This window comes from Polyodon spathula, chromosome 15, assembly GCF_017654505.1.
Source record: "Polyodon spathula isolate WHYD16114869_AA chromosome 15, ASM1765450v1, whole genome shotgun sequence".
NCBI classification, from domain to species: Eukaryota; Metazoa; Chordata; class Actinopteri; order Acipenseriformes; family Polyodontidae; genus Polyodon; species Polyodon spathula.
In genome coordinates this window covers 4,054,349-4,077,629 of record NC_054548.1, presented here as the reverse complement: position 1 = coordinate 4,077,629, position 23,281 = coordinate 4,054,349, and the positions used below count along the sequence as shown (strand labels likewise).

Below are 23,281 nucleotides of genomic sequence, written 5' to 3'. Positions count from 1 at the left end.
GATTAGACAAAGGGGCATTCAGAACAGAAAATAGGAGGCACTTTTTTTACACAGAGTGAGGGTCTGGAATCAACTCCCCAGTAATGTTGTTGAATAATGAATAATGTTGTATAAAAGAAAAGTCTTGAACAGGAATACATCACGCAGACTGACATTTTATGAAGCCACTACTATTGTAGGCTTTTGACAAGGCTGTAATTCAGAGTGTCGTGCTGTCAGGGAAGAACAATTAGTTCCCCATTGAGAGTGATGGAGAGGGGAATGAATAGTTGTAGGGATGAAGGAAAGCAAGCTTGATTGAGCTCTTCTCTAGTGCTTAAAGACAATTGTTGGCTTGTCTGTTTTCTCATTGTGCTCAGAGCAGCAGTGTGGCATGCATTTTTAAGATTAACTTACACAACAGCTAATTATTTTAAACGCTGCAGTATTCAAAATTAAAAGTTTGAATTAATTTAATAATCCAAAATACATTGTAATGCTTTTAGGGCAAAAGAGGCCTATTCCATTACACTAAGAACAAAGCATCACTAACATCACTGCACAGTGTGCAGTTAACAGTGCTACCTATACCATCTAACCAGTCCGTCTCACAGAGGACAGACGCTGTTTGTTTTTGGGGACACAATTAAAATGAAAGAAAAGAAAGATGACAGAAGCTTCTTTGTTGATTTGGCTTTCATGAAATGTTTTATTTGATAATATAGATTATTTTTCAGGCATGCAAGGGCTTGAGAGGAACATGATTTCCAGTATCTCATCCCCATGCCAAGTTTCTCTTACAAGTCCTGCAATGTTTAATTTAGAAGAGTAAAAGATAATTTACTGACACTTGGGACATCACTGTTAAATAATTTGCTGTAGCCTTTAGATGCTTGTCTACAGGGGATCCTAATTGATCCCAGTGCATCCGTACTGTAGGGCTGGAAACACGTTGATATGCAGAGGAGGAGATTCCTACTTTCTGTATCACTTCCAATCAGAGCAATTGACACCACATTACTGACAATCATCTGCAGCAAAGACATCTTTGACAAGATCTTGACCAGGCTATTCCATTCAGTCTCCTGTCTCTACAGGCTATTCCATTCAGTCTCCTGTCTCTACAGGCTATTCCATTCAGTCTCCTGTCTCTACAGGATATTCCATTCAGTCTCCTGTCTGCAGGATATTCCATTCAGTCTCCTGTCTGCAGGATATTCCATTCAGTCTCCTGTCTCTAGGAATATTCAATTCAAGCTCCTGTCTGCAGGATATTCCATTCAGTCTCCTGTCTCTACAGGATATTCCATTCAGTCTCCTGTCTCTAGGAATATTCAATTCAAGCTCCTGTCTGCAGGATATTCCATTCAGTCTCCTGTCTCTACAGGATATTCCATTCAGTCTCCTGTCTGCAGGATATTCCATTCAGTCTCCTGTCTCTACAGGATATTCCATTCAGTCTCCTGTCTCTAGGAATATTCAATTCAAGCTCCTGTCTGCAGGATATTCCATTCAGTCTCCTGTCTCTGCAGGATATTCCATTCAGTCTCCTGTCTACAGGATATTCCATTCAGTCTCCTGTCTCTACAGGATATTCCATTCAGTCTCCTGTCTCTACAGGATATTCCATTCAGTCTCCTGTCTCTGCAGGATATTCCATTCAGTCTCCTGTCTGCAGGATATTCCATTCAGTCTCCTGTCTCTACAGGATATTCCATTCAGTCTCCTGTCTGCAGGATATTCCATTCAGTCTCCTGTCTCTGCAGGATATTCCATTCAGTCTCCTGTCTACAGGATATTCCATTCAGTCTCCTGTCTCTACAGGATATTCCATTCAGTCTCCTGTCTCTAGGATATTCCATTCAGTCTCCTGTCTCTGCAGGATATTCCATTCAGTCTCCTGTCTCTGCAGGATATTCCATTCAGTCTCCTGTCTCTACAGGATATTTCATTCAGTCTCCTGTCTCTACAGGATATTCCATTCAGTCTCCTGTCTCTGCAGGATATTCCATTCAGTCTCCTGTCTGCAGGATATTCCATTCAGTCTCCTGTCTCTACAGGATATTCCATTCAGTCTCCTGTCTCTGCAGGATATTCCATTCAGTCTCCTGTCTGCAGGATATTCCATTCAGTCTCCTGTCTCTACAGGATATTCCATTCAGTCTCCTGTCTCTGCAGGATATTCCATTCAGTCTCCTGTCTGCAGGATATTCCATTCAGTCTCCTGTCTCTACAGGATATTCCATTCAGTCTCCTGTCTGCAGGATATTCCATTCAGTCTCCTGTCTCTACAGGATATTCCATTCAGTCTCTTGTCTGCAGGATATTCCATTCAGTCTCCTGTCTCTACAGGATATTCCATTCAGTCTCCTGTCTGCAGGATATTCCATTCAGTCTCCTGTCTCTACAGGATATTCCATTCAGTCTCCTGTCTGCAGGATATTCCATTCAGTCTCCTGTCTCTACAGGATATTCCATTCAGTCTCCTGTCTGCAGGATATTCCATTCAGTCTCCTGTCTCTACAGGATATTCCATTCAGTCTCCTGTCTCTAGGAATATTCAATTCAAGCTCCTGTCTGCAGGATATTCCATTCAGTCTCCTGTCTCTGCAGGATATTCAATTCAGTCTCCTGTCTACAGGATATTCCATTCAGTCTCCTGTCTCTACAGGATATTTCATTCAGTCTCCAGTCTCTGCAGGATATTCCATTCAGTCTCCTGTCTGCAGGATATTCCATTCAGTCTCCTGTCTCTACAGGATATTCCATTCAGTCTCCTGTCTACAGGATATTCCATTCAGTCTCCTGTCTCTACAGGATATTCCATTCAGTCTCCTGTCTACAGGATATTCCATTCAGTCTCCTGTCTCTACAGGATATTCCATTCAGTCTCCTGTCTGCAGGATATTCCATTCAGTCTCCTGTCTCTACAGGATATTCCATTCAGTCTCCTGTCTCTGCAGGATATTCCATTCAGTCTCCTGTCTACAGGATATTCCATTCAGTCTCCTGTCTCTACAGGATATTCCATTCAGTCTCCTGTCTGCAGGATATTCCATTCAGTCTCCTGTCTCTACAGGATATTCCATTCAGTCTCCTGTCTACAGGATATTCCATTCAGTCTCCTGTCTCTACAAGATATTCCATTCAGTCTCCTGTCTCTACAGGATATTCCATTCAGTCTCCTGTCTCTACAGGATATTCCATTCAGTCTCCTGTCTCTGCAGGATATTCCATTCAGTCTCCTGTCTGCAGGATATTCCATTCAGTCTCCTGTCTCTATGGAATATTCAATTCAAGCTCCTGTCTGCAGGATATTCCATTCAGTCTCCTGTCTCTGCAGGATATTCCATTCAGTCTCCTGTCTCTACAGGATATTCCATTCAGTCTCCTGTCTACAGGATATTCCATTCAGTCTCCTGTCTCTACAGGATATTCCATTCAGTCTCCTGTCTCTACAGGATATTCCATTCAGTCTCCTGTCTCTACAGGATATTCCATTCAGTCTCCTGTCTACAGGATATTCCATTCAGTCTCCTGTCTCTACAGGATATTCCATTCAGTCTCCTGTCTCTACAGGATATTCCATTCAGTCTCCTGTCTGCAGGATATTCCATTCAGTCTCCTGTCTCTGCAGGATATTCCATTCAGTCTCCTGTCTACAGGATATTCCATTCAGTCTCCTGTCTCTACAGGATATTCCATTCAGTCTCCTGTCTCTACAGGATATTTCATTCAGTCTCCTGTCTACAGGATATTCCATTCAGTCTCCTGTCTCTACAGGATATTCCATTCAAGCTCCTGTCTGCAGGATATTCCATTCAGTCTCCTGTCTCTGCAGGATATTCCATTCAGTCTCCTGTCTACAGGATATTCCATTCAGTCTCCTGTCTCTTCAGGATATTCCATTCAGTCTCCTGTCTACAGGATATTCCATTCAGTCTCCTGTCTCTACAGGATATTCCATTCAGTCTCCTGTCTCTACAGGATATTCCATTCAGTCTCCTGTCTGCAGGATATTCCATTCAGTCTCCTGTCTCTGCAGGATATTCCATTCAGTCTCCTGTCTACAGGATATTCCATTCAGTCTCCTGTCTCTACAGGATATTTCATTCAGTCTCCTGTCTCTACAGGATATTCCATTCAGTCTCCTGTCTCTGCAGGATATTCCATTCAGTCTCCTGTCTGCAGGATATTCCATTCAGTCTCCTGTCTCTACAGGATATTCCATTCAGTCTCCTGTCTGCAGGATATTCCATTCAGTCTCCTGTCTCTGCAGGATATTCCATTCAGTCTCCTGTCTACAGGATATTCCATTCAGTCTCCTGTCTCTACAGGATATTCCATTCAGTCTCCTGTCTCTGCAGGATATTCCATTCAGTCTCCTGTCTGCAGGATATTCCATTCAGTCTCCTGTCTCTGCAGGATATTCCATTCAGTCTCCTGTCTACAGGATATTCCATTCAGTCTCCTGTCTCTACAGGATATTCCATTCAGTCTCCTGTCTCTGCAGGATATTCCATTCAGTCTCCTGTCTGCAGGATATTCCATTCAGTCTCCTGTCTCTACAGGATATTCAATTCAAGCTCCTGTCTGCAGGATATTCCATTCAGTCTCCTGTCTCTACAGGATATTCCATTCAGTCTCCTGTCTACAGGATATTCCATTCAGTCTCCTGTCTCTACAGGATATTCCATTCAGTCTCCTGTCTCTGCAGGATATTCCATTCAGTCTCCTGTCTGCAGGATATTCCATTCAGTCTCCTGTCTCTGCAGGATATTCCATTCAGTCTCCTGTCTACAGGATATTCCATTCAGTCTCCTGTCTCTACAGGATATTTCATTCAGTCTCCTGTCTCTACAGGATATTCCATTCAGTCTCCTGTCTCTGCAGGATATTCCATTCAGTCTCCTGTCTCTGCAGGATATTCCATTCAGTCTCCTGTCTGCAGGATATTCCATTCAGTCTCCTGTCTCTACAGGATATTCAATTCAAGCTGCTGTCTGCAGGATATTCCATTCAGTCTCCTGTCTCTGCAGGATATTCCATTCAGTCTCGTATCTGCAGGATATTCCATTCAGTCTCCTGTCTCTACAGGATATTCCATTCAGTCTCCTGTCTCTACAGGATATTCCATTCAGTCTCCTGTCTGCAGGATATTCCATTCAGTCTCCTGTCTCTACAGGATATTCCATTCAGTCTCCTGTCTACAGGATATTCCATTCAGTCTCCTGTCTCTACAGGATATTCCATTCAGTCTCCTGTCTCTACAGGATATTCCATTCAGTCTCCTGTCTGCAGGATATTCCATTCAGTCTCCTGTCTCTAGGAATATTCAATTCAAGCTGCTGTCTGCAGGATATTCCATTCAGTCTCCTGTCTCTACAGGATATTCCATTCAGTCTCCTGTCTACAGGATATTCCATTCAGTCTCCTTTCTCTGCAGGATATTCCATTCAGTCTCCTGTCTCTAGGAATATTCAATTCAAGCTCCTGTCTGCAGGATATTCCATTCAGTCTCCTGTCTCTGCAGGATATTCCATTCAGTCTCCTGTCTACAGGATATTCCATTCAGTCTCCTGTCTCTACAGGATATTCCATTCAGTCTCCTGTCTCTGCAGGATATTCCATTCAGTCTCCCTGTCTACAGGATATTCCATTCAGTCTCCTGTCTCTACAGGATATTCCATTCAGTCTCCTGTCTCTACAGGATATTCCATTCAGTCTCCTTTCTGCAGGATATTCCATTCAGTCTCCTGTCTCTGCAGGATATTCCATTCAGTCTCCTGTCTACAGGATATTCCATTCAGTCTCCTGTCTCTACAGGATATTTCATTCAGTCTCCTGTCTTTACAGGATATTCCATTCAGTCTCCTGTCTCTACAGGATATTCCATTCAGTCTCCTGTCTGCAGGATATTCCATTCAGTCTCCTGTTTCTGCAGGATATTCCATTCAGTCTCCTGTCTACAGGATATTCCATTCAGTCTCCTGTCTCTACAGGATATTCCATTCAGTCTCCTGTCTCTACAGGATATTCCATTCAGTCTCCTGTCTCTGCAGGATATTCCATTCAGTCTCCTGTCTGCAGGATATTCCATTCAGTCTCCTGTCTACAGGATATTCCATTCAGTCTCCTGTCTCTACAGGATATTTCATTCAGTCTCCTGTCTCTACAGGATATTCCATTCAGTCTCCTGTCACTACAGGATATTCTATTCAGTCTCCTGTCTGCAGGATATTCCATTCAGTCTCCTGTCTCTACAGGATATTCCATTCAGTCTCCTGTCTCTACAGGATATTCCATTCAGTCTTCTGTCTCTGTGCTGAGGTCATTAAACTATTGTGTTAGTAAGATCTCTGGCACTTGTAAAGCCAAACTGCAAGTTACTGAACCAATTTGCATATTTTGCTTAACCCATGCTACACAAAGGATTTATACAAAAAAAATTAAAGTTTTGCCGCTCTGAGAAATCTTCTCTCAAAGCTTGTTGAGACTGATTGGTGGTTGAATCTGACATCGTGCTTTAGCTTCCAAATGGCATCAGATTAGCAGAAATCTCATTGCAGCTGCTAATCCCAAGATAAGTGAGGCTGTGGATTCTGGGCTTATTTGTCCACACTTCCAAATACAAATACAAACACTTCCAAGAGCTCTGTGAATAAGCAGTGATGAGGAAAACAAGAGGCAAGCAGGATTGAAGCTGTGATGTTCTGGATGTACAGCAGGATTGAAGCTGTGATGTTCTGGATGTACAGCAGGATTGAAGCTGTGATGTTCTGGATGTACAAACAGCACTGCTAGCTACAGTGGAGCTTTTTAGCACAACTCTTAAAAGCATATTTTATAAAAACCAAACCTTTGTCAAAACCTTTTATTGGCATTTATTTAGCGGAAATGCAGTCTTTTACTTTGCCTGGGAAATTGTATGTAGTTCTCTGCTGAGCAGATGTGATTGTTTAATTCCTGTAACGACAGGGTGAGGCACACATGGCTGGATACACACTGAATCCACTTATTTATAGCTTTTAAACAGCAATGTGGCTGACCTATGATAAAGCAGCTGTGAATTCTGTGTAAAACCCTAAATCCAGTGTTCATGATGTGTGTGTGGTCAGCACCCTGAGCCTCGTGCTTCCAGTGGGGAACATGCTGTGATAGGCCCCTACACTTCTGCAAAGATGCTGCCCTAATGACCACAGCAACATAAAGGAGCACATCCATTCAGGGTTACAATCACAGCAACATAAAGGAGCACATCCATTCAGGGTTACAATCACAGCAACATAAAGGAGCACATCCATTCAGGGTTACAATCACAGCAACATAAAGGAACACATCCATTCAGGGTTACAATCACAGCAACATAAAGGAGCACATCCGTTCAGGGTTACAATCACAGCAACATAAAGGAGCACATCCATTCAGGGTTACAATCACAGCAACATAAAGGAGCACATCCGTTCAGGGTTACAATCACAGCAACATAAAGGAGCACATCAGTTCAGGGTTACAATCACAGCTCTTTGGTTGAAAGTGTTTTTGTACTTTCTGGGGAATAAAAACATGCTAGTGATGATTTGGAGTAAAGAGTGCACATATGAAACAATTCACATATTAAATGAACTGGGCCCGGAGTGATGTTTCAATCTGTTAGATAATTCAAGGGCCAGGTATAAAAGTGACTTACTGTATTCCTCATTTTCGAAAAAAAAAATCAAGTAAATTCTAGTTTGAGGCAGCTTTGCTGTATTAAACCCCAAGTCTCTCTTGGTGTGTCGTGCAGTGGCCTGAAACCAAATTCGAAGCCACATTTGTGTTCCCTCAGCTTTAGACCTGTGTGAGTCTTCTTTCTTAAGAACATAAGAAGAACATAAGAAAGTTTACAAACGAGAGGAGGCCATTCGGCCCATCTTGCTCATTTGGTTGTTAGTAGCTTATTGATCCCAAAATCTCATCAAGCAGCTTCTTGAAGGATCCCAGGGTGTCAGCTTCAACAACATTACTGGGGAGTTGATTCCAGACCCTCACAATTCTCTGTGTAAAAAAGTGTCTCCTATTTTCTGTTCTGAATGCCCCTTTTTCTAAACTCCATTTGTGACCCCTGGTCCTTGTTTCTTTTTTCAGGCTGAAAAAGTCCCTTGCGTCGACACTGTCAATACCTTTTAGAATTTTGAATGCTTGAATTAGGTCGCCACGTAGTCTTCTTTGTTCAAGACTGAACAGATTCAATTCTTTTAGCCTGTCTGCATATGACATGCCTTTTAAGCCCGGAATAATTCTGGTCGCTCTTCTTTGCACTCTTTCTAGAGCAGCAATATCTTTTTTATAGCGAGGTGACCAGAACTGCACACAATATTCAAGATGAGGTCTTACAAGTGCATTGTACAGTTTTAACATTACTTCCCTTGATTTAAATTCAACACTTTTCACAATGTATCCGAGTATCTTGTTAGCCTTTTTTATAGCTTCCCCACATTGCCTAGATGAAGACATTTCTGAGTCAACAAAAACTCCTAGGTCTTTTTCATAGATTCCTTCTCCAATTTCAATATCTCCCATATGATATTTATAATGTACATTTTTATTTCCTGCGTGCAGTACCTTACACTTTTCTCTATTAAATGTCATTTGCCATGTGTCTGCCCAGTTCTGAATCTTGTCTAGATCATTTTGAATGACCTTTGCTGCTGCAACAGTGTTTGCCACTCCTCCTACTTTTGTGTCGTCTGCAAATTTAACAAGTTTGCTTACTATACCAGAATCTAAATCATTAATGTAGATTAGGAATAGCAGAGGACCTAATACTGATCCCTGTGGTACACCGCTGGTTACCACACTCCATTCTGAGGTTTTTCCTCTAATCAGTACTTTCTGTTTTCTACATGTTAACCACTCCCTAATCCATGTACATGTGTTTCCTTGAATCCCAACTGCGTTCAGTTTGAGAATTAATCTTTTGTGCGGGACTTTGTCAAAAGCTTTCTGGAAATCTAAATAAACCATGTCATATGCTTTGCAATTATCCATTATCGATGTTGCATCCTCCAAAAAATCAAGCAAGTTAGTTAGGCACGATCTCCCTTTCCTAAAACCATGTTGACTGTCTCCCAGTACCCTGTTACCATATAGGTAATTTTCCATTTTGGATCTTATTATGGTTTCCATAAGTTTGCATATAATAGAAGTCAGGCTTACTGGTCTGTAGTTACCTGGTTCAGTTTTGTTTCCCTTTTTGTGGATCGGTATTACGTTTGCAATTTTCCAGTCTGTCGGTACCACCCCTGTGTCAAGAGACTGCTGCATGATCTTGGTTAGCGGTTTGTAAATTACTTCTTTCATTTCTTTGAGTACTACTGGGAGGATCTCATCCGGCCCAGGGGATTTGTTTATTTTAAGAGCTCCTAGTCCCTTTAACACTTCTGCCTCAGTTATGCTAAAGTTATTTAAAACTGGATAGGAACTGGATGACATGTGGGGCATGTTGTCAGTATCTTCCTTTGTAAAAACTTGTGAAAAGTAATCATTTAACATATTTGCTATTTTTTTTTCTTCCTCTATGATTTTGCCATTTGTATCTCTTAAACATTTAATCTCCTCTTTGAATGTTCTCTTGCTGTTGTAATATTGGAAAAACATTTTGGAATTGGTTTTAGCTTCTTTAGCAATGTTCATTTCTATTTCTCTCTTGGCCTTTCTAACTTCCTTTTTGACTTGCATTTGCAGTTCTGTGTACTCTTGTGAGGATAAGGATAGCTGTAAGGACTACAGCACCATAAAGAAAGTTTAATCCCAGGGCAAGCCCTGATTTCAAAGAATGGACGTTTTATTTTATTATTGATTAATGCATTTCTGTTTTTAATATGCACTTGTATCACAGGTCTGTTTGTGTACTTTGTTTGGGGATATTACATTCATGTACTTTGCAGCAAGACAAGTTGTATTCACACAAATCACTAAGAAAAAGAACTAAAACTCTCAAGTAAACATACAATTTTAACTATGTGGCTCATTCAAAAGTTACTTGAAGTTGATTTTCCAATAATGTATTCTTATGACCTAATATTTTCAACAGCAGAAAGAACACTGCTTTAGTTTTAAATACAGTAAAGGGTTAAATGAACAGCATTGCTTTTGAAGCGCATGCTTGCTTCTTCTAGTCCATGCTTTTATTTATAGCTGATGAGCGGAGCTTCCCACTGGGGTGTATTCACCATTGTGAATCATGCACTTTAAGGCTCTATAGTCAGTACATGCTTTTCGCCCTGATCCAAGAAAAGGAATTAGGGGGCTCAGTTGAGAGATGAGTTTTAATCCATGATTAGCTACGCTGGGCTGCTGATTGGTCAGCGGATTACCAGGTCTCTCTGGGCTGGGCTGGCGCTGACAGTGATTACCTTCACAATATGAGAGCAGGAAAGGCATTGTATAATGAGCTGTCAGATCTTATAGATGCTGCTGCTTACTCACAAACACAATGCATAATGACTGTGACATCACAATACCTGCTGCTTACTCACAACTTGTCCAGATGTAAAATAAAGCATCTGGTTACAGTGTCTGCAGTAAGACACCTGCTGAAACTATGCTGAGTAATTGAGTTAACAAGTGGCCTGTGTGTTACATGGTCAGAAATAACTGCAACCTACTACATGGCAGAGCTGTGAGTGTGTGTGGATAAAGCAGTGTGGCCTCACTGAAATGTTTTCGGAGGAAACAGAAGACCTTGAGGATTAGAAGCCCACACGTCTGTTATTCAGGCTGTGAGATGCATCACTGACCATTCACCAGATTATCTGAGAATGCACTGATGAGCACCCAGTAGGCTGGCATATACAGTCCTTATGATTTCATTAAGATCAGCTCAGGACTGATCCTTCTCTCATCATAGATCTGCTTGGCTTGTTCACCAGTTACACAAGATGGACTCTGTGCCAGGCGTGACAGTGGAATTGCACAGAGGACAAGAACAACACAAAGCTTATGAGCTCAATCAGCCTCAAGTATCCTATCCAGAAATAGGAGCAGACACCTCGTTTAGAATGGGACGTTGATGTGCGTTACAAAAGAACATACCCAAACTAGGCAAGTGCTGCTGAAATATTTAGCATAATAGCGTTACATGTTTTGAGTTACAGATGAAAACAGAAGTGCCTGCACACTCCCGACAGATTGAAGTTCACATCCAGCAGATGCAGGTATCGGCATAAACAAGTGAAACAGCTTAAAGGTTGAAAATGAGAAGCACCCATCTGCTTCACATGTACTAGATCACTTAAAAACACATGAATGCAGTACTGCTCTCCTCCAGGCTGGGGGACTGTGCTATACACTCACTATGATACTACCCTCCACTAGGCTGGGGGGACTGCAATAAACACTCACTATGAGGTCAGTTTGCAGAGGGTCTGGATTTCATGAAACTGAACTGTATCAGGCAGACATAGCATATTCTCCTGCTGTTATGGTTGTGAAGGCGAGGGCTCCTGCAAACAGCTGTGCTGACCCTGTGAACTGAGGCAGGCTTAGTGGAGGAAGCTGTTCTCAGAGAACCTGCTGAACACATCCAGCTTTCCCAAGCCTCTCATCACTGGCTCCTTAAAAGAAAAAGCCAGTAGATGTGTGCTTAGGCTCTGGTACACCATGCTAAAAGAATAGCAACGTTTCTATGAATGGAGATTGCCAGTGATTAAAACAGAAGAGAAACCACATAATCCAGAATATATAACATACTAGTAAAGCACATTTACCAGCACTGTTATTTTATTATTCTGCATTGATTAGGTTACGAGTTGTTTTACAGAAACAGTTCAAAAGAGTTTTCTGTGAAGCTTCAGAAGATTTCTCAATGACTTTATCAGATCTTGCCATGTTTCCATGGAAACATGGTTTGAGTCAGGTCAATGAATTCCTATTTTATTAGAAAGTCAGCAATACATTATTTATATAACTTCAATTGCTTCTTGTACACTGTATGGAGCAGGTGAGTGCTGTGCAGCCAGATGGATCTGACTTGTGGAGTATATATTTTTACCAGGGTCTCCACAGTACCCACCTGTGGATTCTTCTGTGTGATTTATTGGTTTATTTTTTATGGCAAGGTGCGGGTACCTTTGAGGATATTCCCGAGTATGTAAAGATTGCCAGACGGAGCCTCCCTAAACTGACTCCAGGAGAGAAGCCGCTTGCCCGCTGGTCACTAGATGGATGGTATTCCCCAGGTAGGTTTTAGAGAAGGTGCCTCTTGTACTGATGGAACTGAAGCAGCAGGGGGTCTATTCAATGGATCTGAATGTTTTAACAGATCTGTTGTTTAAATCATTAAAAGGAGACTTTGAGAACATCTCTTGTATCTGAGTCTCTTACACGAAGTGCATGTAAGTACAGTCCAAACTCAGAAACACTTTACAGGGTGTCTGTAGTTACTGTGTAATTACACAGTAGTTATTTAGTAAATACATGTGTACTAGCACATAATTGCAGCGTTATTATACATAGTTACAATATTCTTAACATGTGACTCTTTTTGTGTGATATATGTAAGTACACAATTGTATCAGAAAAGGATAAGGGTTAGAGTTAGGGGTAGATCAGATTCACTGTGCATATTTCAATGGATTAGGGTTAGATCAGATTCACTGTGCATATTTCAATGGGTTAGGGTTAGATCAGATTCACTGTGCATATTTCAATGGGTTAGGGTTAGGGTTAGATCAGATTCACTGTGCATATTTCAATGGGTTAGGGTTAGATCAGATTCACTGTGCATATTTCAATGGGTTAGGGTTAGGGTTAGATCAGATTCACTGTGCATATTTCAATGGGTTAGGGTTAGGGTTAGATCAGATTCACTGTGCATATTTCAATGAGTTAGGGTTAGGGGTAGATCAGATTCACTGTGCATATTTCAATGGGTTAGGGTTAGATCAGATTCACTGTGCATATTTCAATGGGTTAGGGTTAGGGGTAGATCAGATTCACTGTGCATATTTCAATGGGTTAGGGTTAGATCAGATTCACTGTGCATATTTCAATGGGTTAGGGTTAGATTAGATTCACTGTGCATATTTCAGTGGGTTCAGTGAGATTCTTTTCTTTTAGGTGCTGTTGTTCACTCCTGTGGTGATCAGAGTTACTTCGTGCAAAACAACGAGGGAGAGCTTGAGAGAATATGGAGAGAGGATCTTATCACAGACACTGAAGATGCTGAAAACATAATACAGGTAAACCTGTGGAGCGGCATAGTGAAAATACTGTATATCAGCTGTGTGCTGTCAAAACAGACACATTACAGATAGCAACGTTGCCAACAAACAATGCTTGATATTACCATGAGGAGACTAAGAGACACAAAAACAGCTGGGGACCCCAATTATAGAGAACAGTGGAACAGTGCTCTTCAATACTATAGAGCAATATTGTGGTGACAGTGGTCTTCAGTACTATATATCAATATTGTAGGTGACAGTTCAGTACTGTATATCAATATTGTAGGTGACAGTGCTCTTCAATACTATATATCAATATTGTAGGTGGCAGTGCTCTTCAATACTATATATCAATATTGTAGGTGACAGTGCTCTTCAATACTATATATCAATATTGTAAGTAACTATGGTCTTCAATACTATATATCAATATTGTAGGTGACAGTTCAGTACTATATATCAATATTGTAGGTGACAGTGGTCTTCAATACTATATATCAATATTGTAGGTGACAGTGCTCTTTAATACTATATATCAATATTGTAAGTAACAATGGTCTTCAGTACTATATATCAATATTGTGGTGACAGTGGTCTTCAGTACTATATATCAATATTGTAGGTGACAGTGCTCTTCAATACTATATATCAATATTGTTATGACAGTGGTCTTCAATACTATATATCAATATTGTAGGTGACAGTTCAGTACTATATATCAATATTGTAGGTGGCAGTGCTCTTCAATACTATATATCAATATTGTGGTGACAGTGGTCTTCAGTACTATATGTCAATATTGTAGGTGACAGTGGTCTTCAGTACTATATATCAATGCATCCCCAAGAGAGGAGCTTGTGTGTTGTTGTGCTCAGTTATGATTAGCTATAATCAGATACAGCCTGGTCTTGCCTATTTTCACATGCTTTGTATTTTCACAGGTGGGGGACCCTGTCATTGGCCTGCACCCACTGTATCCACACAGCTATTGCCCTGGAGCGGTCCTTCAGGTCATGCCGGACTTGAAGCTAAAGGTGCACAATCACTGTGTTTAGTATTTATTGTATAACAGTAAAATTAACATTCATTCTCCTCCTACTACCTACACCACAGTGGGATCACTGAGAACATCCGACAAAAAACAAAACAAAAAACACCTACAGTATAGTTATAAACCTAATGTTTTCAATATAGACCCATCTTTAACATCAAAAGAATAAACATCAGGGTACAGCACATTTAGTGCTGTCCAATTCTTTTTATTTGGTTAATAAACAAATAAAGTAACATTTACGATTAAACAAAAAAATAATTCTCAACACATAATGAAACATTTAATACAATTAGACAACTGAAAAAAAATATACCTGAGTGTTCCAAAAGTGCTTGCAAATGCAGGAAAGGTTCTGGGGTTTGTAAAGGTCAACACTCTCTTGTATTAGTGCAGTTTGTAAAACACTACATTGCAATGGAGGAAGGGTTCTGGGGTTTGTAAAGATCAACACTCTCCTGTATTAGCGCAGTTCATAAAACACTACATTACATTGAGTTCTGAAATGCTTGAAGCACGCCTCAGTGCTTTTGTTGTGTAGGTACATGAGGCATTCTTTTCAAGCTTGTGTGTAGAAGCCATGAATGTTCTGTAAAGCAAAACATGACGGTATTTCCAGTCATGACAAGAGTGCTATTTGGAGTTTGGAACCCAAAGCACTGAGGATATTAAGATATGGACTGGGTCTTGGAGTAGAATCAGAACTGAGGATATTGAGATATGGACTGGGCCTTGGAGTAGAATCAGCACTGAGGATATTGAGATATGGACTGGGTCTTGGCGTAGAATCAGCACTGAGGATATTGAGATATGAACTGGGTCTTGGCGTAGAATCAGCACTGAGGATATTGAGATATGGACTTGGTCTTGGAGTAGAATCAGCACTGAGGATATTGAGAAATGAACTGGGTCTTGGAGTAGAATCAGCACTGAGGATATTGAGATATGAACTGGGCCTTGGAGTAGAATCAGCACGGAGGATATTGAGATATGGACTGGGTCTTGGAGTAGAATCAGCACTGAGGATATTGAGATATGAACTGGGTCTTGGAGTAGAATCAGCACTGAGGATATTGAGATATGGACTGGGCCTTGGAGTAGAATCAGCACTGAACATATTGAGTTGGAGTAGAATTGAATGTGTTTTGTTTTCTTCACGTAGGTGAGATATTACGATGGGACTGAAGCTGTGGTGCCCAGGGACCAGGCCTATTTGATTTCCACCCAGAAGTTTGAACGAGACGTTGCCTATCTGCTAGAATGTGAAGCACGATGGGTGGGACAGCCAGTTGTAGCAAGAGATGACAGAAGTGGAACGTATCACCTGGGTAGAGATGTGCTTCACACTACAGCAACATATTGCAAATGCATGCATGCTATTAAATTATATATATATATATATATATATATATATATATATATATATATACACACACACACACACACACACACACACACACACACACACACACACACACACAGTAATGTGAAAAAGTATTTGTCCCTGTCTGATTTTCTACATTTTTGCATATTTTTGACACTGAATGTTATCAGATCTTCAACCAAAATCTAATATTAGATAAAAAGGACCCTGAGTGAACAAATAACACAAAATGTTGATACATATTTCATTTATTTATTATAGAAAGTTATATAACACCCCTTGCCCCCGTGTGAAAAAGTAATCACCCCCCTTAGACTCAATAACTGGTTACGCCACCTTTAGCAGTAATAACTGCAACCAAACACTTCCTGTAGTTGTTGATCAGTCTCTCACAGCGCCGTGGAGGAATTTTGGCCCACTCCTTCATGCAGAACTGCTTTAACTTTGTGGGTTTGAGCATAAACTGCCCGTTTCAGGTCCTGCCACAACATCAATGGGGTTTAGGTCTGGACTTTGACTATGCCATTCCAAAACATAACATTTCTTGTTCTTCAACCATTCTGGTGTAGACTTGCTCGTGTGTTTCGGATCATTGTCTTGCTGCATGACCCAACTGTGCTTCAGCTCACGGACGGATGGCCTGACATTCTCCTGTAGAATTCTTTGATATTCTCAGAATTCATAGTTCCTTCAATAATGGCAAGTCATTCAGGTCCTAATGAAGCAAAGCATCCCCAAATCATGACACTACCACCACCATGCTTGACCGTTGGTATGAGGCTCTTACTGTGGAGTGCAGTGTTTGGTTTTCGCCAGATATAACAGGGCCCATGTTGGCCAAAAAGTTCCACTTTTGACTCATCTGTCCATAGAACATTGTTCCAGAACTCTTGAGGATCATCCAGGTGCTTTTTGGCAAACTTCAGACGAGCATTCATGTTCATCTTAGTGAGCAGTGTTTTCTGCTTTGCTACTCTGCCATGAATCCCATTTTTGCCAGGTGTCTTTTTGATGGTGGAGTCATGAACACTGACCTTAGCTAAGGCGAGAGAGGCCTGCAGATCCCGGGATGTTGTTCTAGGGTTCTTTGTGACTTCCTGGACAATTTTACACCTTGCTCTTGGAGAGATTTTGGTAGGATGGCCACTCCGAGGAAGATTCACTACCGTCCCATACTTTCTCCATTTGGACAATTTGACTCTGTCACAAAGACGGCTGCAGTGGGTGACGTCAGACCAGAAACAGGAACCAACACAAAATAAACAGAGAGGTGGAGTTTGGTGAAGCTGAGCAATTGTTACTGCTCAGCATTTAATAATTAAACAAGCAGAAAATAAAAGGTTGCAAGACAAACAAATGATACGGCACTTTAGCCAAAATAAAGAGATGAAACAAAACGGACTAACACTTAAACAAACAATGGACTAACAGACAAACAAACACGGTGAGTCAAAACAATTATTTACTTTTGTTTTTACTTTCTCTTCTCCATACCCATTCACCACTCACCAAACACACAACCCCACGTGAGTGAAAACATGTTGCTTTTATGCAGCTGTACCGAGACTCGATTGCTAATCTATCATTCAGTTGGAGTCTCGGTACAACTGCACATGAATTAATAAAAGTGCAATTCCCTGTGCTCACATATTATTACATTTTACCTGCATGTGAAGTGCTGTGCAATCCTCGTGCCTAAATACAAATATACATTTACACCAATGACTATACACCAACATTAAAACACAACATGCAACATGTAACACTGAAATACACACAGGGGCGGGCAACATTGCCCCAGGCTCTGACTGTGGTTTTGTGGAGCCCCAGAGCTCCAGAGATCTTCAGGAATTTATTTGGATCGTGGCATGTGCCTGTAGAACCTGTGTGCTGACAACTTCACTCTAATGGTAAGGGCCAAAGTTAGTCAGATTTATATTGGGCAGGGCTGGCCCAAATCAGGCCTGATTCAAACAGCTGACCCTAATTATCCCTTTAATTGGGATGAGTAAACTAGGGGGGGCAATAACTTTTTCACACTTGAAGATTGCATGTTTGATTACCTTGCAAACCAAACAAGTGAAAGATGCACCAAACTTGTGTCATTTTATCTCTCAGACTCCCTCTATATACTACAACCCACAAAAAGATCAAATTCCAAATGTGGAAATTCAATGTGAAAAATGTGAAAAAATTCAGAAAATCAGACGGGGGGCAAATACTTTTTCACGGTACTGTATATACACATACACATAGTTAGTGGTTAGAAATTATGGTCTGTGATTAGTTAAAACCTCATCATAGGACAAAAAATAGCTTGAACTTTTGCCCTAATATCCTTACACCACCGGGCAATACTCTCCATCTGTCAGTGATTGGTTCAGATCACTGTCAGTCCCACCCCTTTTCAAAGGAAATGCCCTCTACCTCAACTCCTAACAACAACATAAAATGGCTGAATGAAAAAACAGCTGAATGGCGATTCTGTGACTTAACAGAAAATTAACTACAAAATACCCTACAAACAAAGAATAAAAACATGCGGTTTGAACTTCAGAAATTTTTTTTGTTATTTATTTATGTTATTTAGTTATTTGCTTATGCTGTATCCACTATATTTAAACAAAATACTGTAAAGCCATAAATAAATAACAAAAATATTTGGCGAATCACACCCATAAAACCTATTTTGCTTCAGAAACATGAGCACTTTCATTACAGCTGAGACTCCCTCTCACTCAGTCCTGCCCTCACTCAACACTCATGAACACTTTCATTACAGCTGAGACTCCCTTGCTCAGTCCTGCCCTCACTCAACACTCATGAACACTTTCATTACAGCTGAGACTCCCTCACTCAGTCCTGCCCTCACTCAACACTCATGAGCACTTTCATTACAGCTGAGACCCCCCTCACTCAGTCCTGCCCTCACTCAAAACTCATGAGCACTTTCATTACAGCTGAGACTCCCTCTCGCTCTGTCCTGCCCTCACTCAACACTCATGAACACTTTCATTACAGCTGAGACTCCCTCTCGCTCAGTCCTGCCCTCACTCAACACTCATGAGCACTTTCATTACAGCTGAGACTCCCTCACTCAGTCCTGCCCTCACTCAACACTCATGAGCACTTTCATTACAGCTGAGACCCCCCTCACTCAGTCCTGCCCTCACTCAAAACTCATGAGCACTTTCATTACAGCTGAGACTCCCTCTCGCTCTGTCCTGCCCTCACTCAACACTCATGAACACTTTCATTACAGCTGAGACTCCCTCTCGCTCAGTCCTGCCCTCACTCAACACTCATGAGCACTTTCATTACAGCTGAGATTCCCTCGCTCAGTCCTGCCCTCACTCAACACTCATGAGCACTTTCATTACAGCTGAGACTCCCTCACTCAGTCCTGCCCTCACTCAACACTCATGAGCACTTTCATTACAGCTGAGAGTCCCTCTCGCTCAGTCCTGCCCTCACTCAACACTCATGAGCATTTTCATTACAGCTGAGATTCCCTCGCTCAGTCCTGCCCTCACTCAACACTCATGAGCACTTTCATTACAGCTGAGACTCCCTCACTCAGTCCTGCCCTCACTCAACACTCATGAGCACTTTCATTACAGCTGAGACCCCCCTCACTCAGTCCTGCCCTCACTCAAAACTCATGAGCACTTTCATTACAGCTGAGACTCCCTCTCTCTCTGTCCTGCCCTCACTCAAAACTCATGAGCACTTTCATTACAGCTGAGACTCCCAGATGGAATAAGACTGCTGTACTAAGTAGCCCTGGCTTTTCATTTGTTGTCTTTGTTTAAATCTCAGGGGAGGTCCTTGAGCGAGTTGGTGATGGAAAGCACTATGTGATCCTGTGGGCGGATGGCTCCACCGCAGTGCAGAGTGCTGCTTTTATCTTTGGAAGGTTTACTCGCTCTTGTACCTTGACGCTGGGAGACTGTGTTCTAACACTAGCAGAGCCCGCCTCCCTCACTTACCTGCCTGGGGTTATCCGTGGGTTCAATGGGACCAAGCTGGTTGTTTCCTTCTGCAATGGAAAAAGGTATGACGCTAGCATTTGGATTTGGATTCATATTTTGCTGGGTTTGAATATTTTAATACTTGGGGGTTACCTATTATAAGAGTAACATGCAGTGTGTTCCTGTCTCACATCTGTATATGATATCGCCAAAGCCAACATGTCAATTGAGAGAGAGGTTTCCCTGTAAACCCTAAAGGTTTTCTTACCAAGAATGTAAATACTTTACATAGACATTTTTTCCCAGTGTCACTGTTAGAAAATAAGAACCTTGAGTTTGTAACGTTTGCAGTGTTCATAGGTCCAGGTCTTTACAGTCAGGCATCCAAAACACAACTGCAGCTCTGTTCAAACGGTTTGCATCACCTACAATGAGGATTGGGACATCATCAAACAAAAACACTACATGAACATAATGTAGAGCTTATATTTAACATCATGCAATCAAAGAAACTGCAAAATGATATCATAAAACTCTTCCGGAAGCCATTATCGTAGTACAGTATTTCATGTTAGATTTAGAAATGTCACTTTTTTTTTTAATTGGTCAGTTTTTTGTTAAGTATATGGAAAACCACAAAGCGGTATGTAATACATGCAGGTTTCATTGGACTTCATGAAGCAGCATGAGTTCATTGTATAGGGGGATGCAAATCTTTTGTCCAGAGCTGTAATGAACAGTGCTTGATGAGCTAGTGATATTCACTGCTGCTTTGTGTCTTTCCAGCGGCTGGCATGTGGAACCCCAGCACTGCTTTTGGCTCTCAGGGGAGCAGTTCAATGAGGCAGTGCACATGTATAACAGGAAGCAAGCTGAGCATGAAGAAGAAGAGGGCAGTGAGACTGGTGAAACTGAAGGGTCAAGGTCTGATGACTCTAGAGTGTCCAGCAGTGCTTCAAGTCGTTAATCACATATTGTACTTCCAGCTTGCTTAACAAACAGCATCGCTGAAACGCAGAGGGGCTGCCTTGTGTCTCTTCCAGTGCTGGATCTGCTTCCAATCCAGGCCATTGTTTATTTGCACCATCGGAGATTGGAAGAGCCACCAGTGGGTATGACAGCGAGAGCTGTTGTGAACGAAAAACACCTGTTGCTTTTACAAAACCAGAATTAAACTAGTGCATCGTTTCATTAAAAGATTCTTAAGAACTGAGTAAAGCGCTTTGAGGAGAGGCCCTACCTGAATATTGTGCTTTATATTCAGGGCTTGTCATTTCCCTGAGTGGTTTAATCTTTCTCATGCATATTCAGGCTGTGTGCTTTGTGTGTAAATAGGGTGATGGAACTGGTGGTACAATAACGCCTAGCATTTAGCGTCTCATCAATAATCATTATAGATGGTAATCTAAAATTAAAAAAAAAAGATTTTAACTTCATTTGAAAAGTGTGAATACAGACTGTGTTTGACAGACATTTCAGGGTAATCAATGAACAGTATGTATGAAACACAGGCATTGCAATTGAAAATGATGTTTTTTCCATGGATCTATTTAGCTGGTAAGTTCAAAGTCTACTATTTTTACAAACAGATAAAGAGACATTGTGTGTAATTGAACCTCTACATAATCATTGGGGTGGACAGCTACAGCGGTTTGAATTCTGTGAAATTTGAATTCCTCAGTTGTATGTTTTACATGCTTTGATCTGATGAATTAACGTACTGAAGGAAAATTTAAAAAAAAAATGTATTAGTCAATTTCTGCCAGTTTCCAATTAAAGAGATTTTCTTTAATTCAGTTCTGACATCAAGAATACAAACAAACTGCTTGGTATTGTGCTGAATACTACATACATACTAATACAGTGTGTCTCCTAAAGCTTTCTACAAAGCCATGCATTAATCTGTGTAATCTAATCAATACTATTGCATTAGGACTTGTGTAATCTAATCAATACTATTGCATTATGACTTGTGTAATCTAATAAATACTATTGCATTATGACTTGTGTAATCTAATAAATACTATTGCATTATGACTTGTGTAATCTAATAAATACTATTGCATTATGACTTGTGTAATCTATTGCATTATGACTTGTGTAATCTAATAAATACTATTGCATTATGACTTGTGTAATCTAATACATACTATTGCATTATGACTTGTGTAATCTAATACATACTATTGCATTATGACTTGTGTAATCTAATACATACTATTGCATTATGACTTGTGTAATCTAATACATACTATTGCATTATGACTTGTGTAATCTAATACATACTATTGCATTATGACTTGTGTAATCTAATACATACTATTGCATCCAATCGTTCTCATTATTTAACCACAGCTTGCATGCACACATTCATTTTGATGGGACAGTGAGTGTCTCAGTATATGCTTTAGTGTTCTACCGAGTTATTTAAGATGATTGTAGAGTTGATTCAGGGTCAATCGTCTTACTGGCAGCCAAGCATGTCAGCCACGTGGAGAAGCAGCTGGTTGGTTACTGACAGGAAGGGGAAGTTTCACTCTCCATGTGAAATGATAATGAAGACTAGGGACAGGAAGCCCTGCAGGGATTTCCTAACCTGAGTAGAACCTTAAAACACAGATTACACTATGTAACACAATTTTTGTTCCTGGGTAGTAAGTGTTATTTCCTAATTGCTTATGCCTCAAAAGTATAGAACATGGCTATTATTCCCCACAAACTTTGCTTTTGTGACCAGGACAGTGATATTTCAAAATATCACTATTTCCAATGGGAAAATGGGAAAATGGGTGTCTTTTCGTTCACATAAAGTCAGAAAAAAACAACATATGAATCCAAATTAACATGTATTTATACTAAAGTAATACAAAAATGACTACAAAAGATTTAGAAGTGAGTCGTTTTTCGAGACTTTTGAGGCATAAGCAATTAGGAAATAACACTTACTACCCAGGAACAAAAATTGTGTTACATAGTGTTATTAACACAGATTATTAACATTAAATACCTGTGAGCTGAAACACAGATTATTAACATGAAATACCTGCGAGCTGAAACATAGATTATTAACATGAAATACCTGTGAGCTGAAACACAGATTATTAACACAGATTATTAACATGAATACCTGTGAGTTGAAACACAGATTCTTGTCAGCACGGCAATAGGATGGTAATAGAGCATGCTAACACTGTAAGAAGTGTGCACAGGACTGGATGAATATTGCCAAACAGGAGCACACTAACACTGTAAGCAGTGTGCACAGGACTGGATGAATATTGCTAAGCAGGAGCACGCTAACACTGTAAGCAGTGTGCACAGGACTGGATGAATATTGCCAAGCAGGAGCACGCTAACACTGTAAGCAGTGTGCACAGGACTGGATGAATATTGCTAAGCAGGAGCACGCTAACACTGTAAGCAGTGTGCACAGGACTGGATGAATATTGCTAAGCAGGAGCACGCTAACACTGTAAGCAGTGTGCACAGGACTGGATGAATATTGCTAAGCAGGAGCACGCTAACACTGTAAGCAGTGTGCACAGGACTGGATGAATATTGCTAAGCAGGAGCATGCTAACACTGTAAGCAGTGTGCACAGGACTGGATGAATATTGCTAAGCAGGAGCACGCTAACACTGTAAGCAGTGTGCACAGGACTGGATGAATATTGCTAAGCAGGAGCATG

At 40.9% G+C, this 23,281-nt stretch overlaps 1 protein-coding gene across 1 annotated transcript in view; it reads left to right on the top strand.

The window, feature by feature from the left end:
• The window catches only part of LOC121327656 (von Willebrand factor A domain-containing protein 3B-like), a 69,770-nt gene extending 48,154 nt beyond the window's left edge, over positions 1 to 21,616 (top strand). Inside the window, exons 24-29 of the mRNA XM_041271793.1 lie at positions 12,081 to 12,200; positions 13,081 to 13,202; positions 14,129 to 14,221; positions 15,401 to 15,566; positions 19,442 to 19,676; positions 20,380 to 21,616. Of these exons, the coding sequence (XP_041127727.1) occupies positions 12,081 to 12,200; positions 13,081 to 13,202; positions 14,129 to 14,221; positions 15,401 to 15,566; positions 19,442 to 19,676; positions 20,380 to 20,560 (917 nt within the window). The 3' untranslated portion in view covers positions 20,561 to 21,616. The remainder of the gene's footprint in view (positions 1 to 12,080; positions 12,201 to 13,080; positions 13,203 to 14,128; positions 14,222 to 15,400; positions 15,567 to 19,441; positions 19,677 to 20,379) is intronic.
• The last annotated feature ends 1,665 nt before the right edge of the window (positions 21,617 to 23,281 follow it).